This window comes from Solanum dulcamara, chromosome 2 (assembly GCF_947179165.1).
Source record: "Solanum dulcamara chromosome 2, daSolDulc1.2, whole genome shotgun sequence".
Taxonomy (NCBI): Eukaryota; Viridiplantae; Streptophyta; class Magnoliopsida; order Solanales; family Solanaceae; genus Solanum; species Solanum dulcamara.
Window position 1 is genome coordinate 75,751,197 of NC_077238.1, and position 2,852 is coordinate 75,754,048.

Consider the following 2,852-nt stretch of genomic DNA (forward strand, 5'->3'; position numbering starts at 1 on the left):
CAATCAGATGATTGAAAGAGTTTAGACCCTATATTGTTACAAAATCAGTTTTGTCTTAGTAATACATATCTGTCCAATTTTCTCAGTTATTTTAGTTTGACGAAAGTATCACGCTACTGATTGATGATTAATTTTGATGGATTTATGTCGCATCTGAATTTCAAACTTGAATATATAATGTGTAACAAACTAACAACCCGACCCTGTAATAATACTAATAATATTGTCAATTTTAGGTCTAAGCCTGTAAGACTTTAAAACGTGCCAATATGGATAAATTTGCTTCCTTTTATCCCTTGCATTTCTCATATATTTTATCGATCGGAGATTGTCTAAGGTGTTACATATATCCCTGTAAGGAATTTGGTATCGTCGTCGGAGATTTTCTCCATTATCAGCATAAAGAAGCCTAATTTGCTATGTTCAATTGAATATTGATGTTTTATATCATAGGTAGCGATCTAAGTCACTAGTGATCTTGCAACATCTCTCCTGCGTCAAATTGTTGTGTGAATGAATCAATATACACATCTGGGTGGCTCCACCTAGCCGTATGAAACTGAAATGGTTTTGCAATGTCTGCCACCACATGGAGAAGCTCAACAAGCCTTGCAAGAATGCATCCTGCCTTTCGAGACTCTATCATAGAATTCCAATAATTTCTTCCGCTTCTCAAAGCCTACTGGAACGTTGTTGATGATCTTAATACACCCCTCAACTAATATGTAGTTTTGATGCATGTTGGAGAACTTACCAGGGAGGTATCCATTATTGTTTGCAACATAGAGGAGAAATCAATCAGTGGAGAAAACTAGTGAAACAAACTTTGCAAAGCTACGACATGTGAGAATCGATGATTGTTCTGTGTTCAAATAGGAGACAAAGTTAGAGAATTTGAGATCATTATATCAGCTCTATCTTCTCTGTTTGGAAGATGCAGATGATACTATTACTGCTTTGCGAAATTGAATATCTAAATTATTGGGGTTCATGAAACCCCTCCAAACTACATCATTCTCATATTAAAAGAGCCTTAAATAATAAGGAATGAAAACACAAGTACAAAAAGGGGATTGAGCAGACTAATAATGCAATATTCCAATCTTCAGCTATTACAACTATATGAAAGAGTAATAAAAAAGACTATGATAGTATGATGTTTTTGGTCCTAAATTCTTGGATCTTTCACTAAGCGCGGACCTTAGAAAGTAATTTGAACATTAAACTTGAAGATCTAGGATCCCAAAAAAGTCCAATTTCATCACCAATGCCCAATTCGCGATCCTTAAACAATTTGACGCACAAAAGAGAAAAATCATCATTGTACAACTTCCTTAAGCAAACACTTCCACCTTCATACTTCTTAGGGACTTTCTCCTCAGTTACATCCCACACGTCAACAGCCACACCATACCCGTTCTCCAAACTTTTGGCCACGTCCAACGTCCAATATCGAAGAATGTACTCAAACGTCTCATAAAATGGAATCACCAGCTTTCCTACAACTGCCTCGTCATTGGTAATCTTTTTCTTGATCTGCCATGAGTTTTCCAAATCGATTTTTGGGGCAGGGTATATGTCCCTTATCTCAATTAGTTCTCGAGTCACTACCCATGGAGTGTTGTTAACTTTGCAAGCTTCTTCTTCTTCTTTTGATGGAAAGAAATTGTAAAAGAAGGTCTTCTTAGTGCTAAGCAAAGGCTTTTGATGAGACATTGAAGAAATATTTGGAAGGATACACTGGAAAAAAAGAGGTAGTAATGTGCTATTTATAACAGTAAAATTCTAAACAAACAGAGAATTATTATCCCTTATAGGAAAGAAATTTAATTTCCTTCTAGAATTGAAAGAACCTTTTCCTAATAGATTTGGAAAGAAATTTTTTGTCCTTCTAGGAGTGAAAGAATCTTTTCCTAATAGATTTGGAAAGAAATTTATTGTCCTTCTAGGATTGAAAGAAACTTTTCCTACGATATTTCCGCCATAATTATCAATACGGTTGTGCACTTCAATTTGGTGTGAAATTCGATCTGTTTGAATAACATTTGATTTTTTATTACTCTCTTCATTTTAATTTACTTGTCTAATTTTGATTTTGTACAAAATTTCAAGAAAATAAAGAAAAAATTTGAATCTCATGGTCTCAATTAGAATTTGACCATAAATTTTCAATTAGATCATGAAAATTTGCTGTCAACTATTTGTTTGACCATAAATTCTCAATCAGATTTTGACAATCTGTCTTCAAAAGAATTTCAAGTTTCAAAATCTGAAAATTGCATCTTCAAAAACTAAATTTTTCAAGTTCAAAATTTGTTGCCAAATGGGAGCCAAAATTAAAGATACGTGGAATATACAAAAATATCATTTGATCTTGCAGTCTTAAACATATTATAGCGAAAGTTTAAATTAAAAAATTGCCCAAAATATATACAAAACATTCTTTTTAAATTTGAATAAAAAAATGGAATGGATATTATTTAAGTAAAAATAAAAATATGTATCACTTTGTAGTTTTTCATATCATTAACATATACATTTTTTTAAAGGGAAGGGTCTGATATACCCCTCACCTTTGTCATTTAGAGTTGATATACCCATCGCTATAAAATTGGTTTATATATATACCTCTACTGTTAGACCCTCAGCTTGATGGTTCTAGTGGCTCGGGCTTGGCTAGGGATTTACATGATGAACCTAATCAAGGCCCAATGCAATTAATCAAGATTGAGTTCAATTGACACAAGACCTTGGCAATGCCATGGCTAAGGCATGCAAGGCAAGGCATGGCTAACGCATGACAAGGGTTGTGTCACGCCCCGAGAGGGTACCCTAGACGTGGCCGGCACTCG

General features: G+C 34.2%; 1 protein-coding gene across 1 annotated transcript; it reads right to left on the reverse strand.

The window, feature by feature from the left end:
• Nucleotides 1-1,083: 1,083 nt before the first annotated feature.
• On the reverse strand, nt 1,084-1,716 carry LOC129877228 (uncharacterized). The gene has a single exon (XM_055952720.1). It carries the CDS (start codon nt 1,714-1,716, stop codon nt 1,189-1,191), a length of 528 nt encoding a protein of 175 aa, XP_055808695.1. The 3' UTR covers nt 1,084-1,188.
• Nucleotides 1,717-2,852: the final 1,136 nt, after the last annotated feature.

Bases quoted from the DNA above. Each gene is read 5' to 3' on its own strand.
- LOC129877228 (XM_055952720.1), bottom strand. From the start codon at position 1,716: ATGTCTCATCAAAAGCCTTTGCTTAGCACTAAGAAGACCTTCTTTTAC.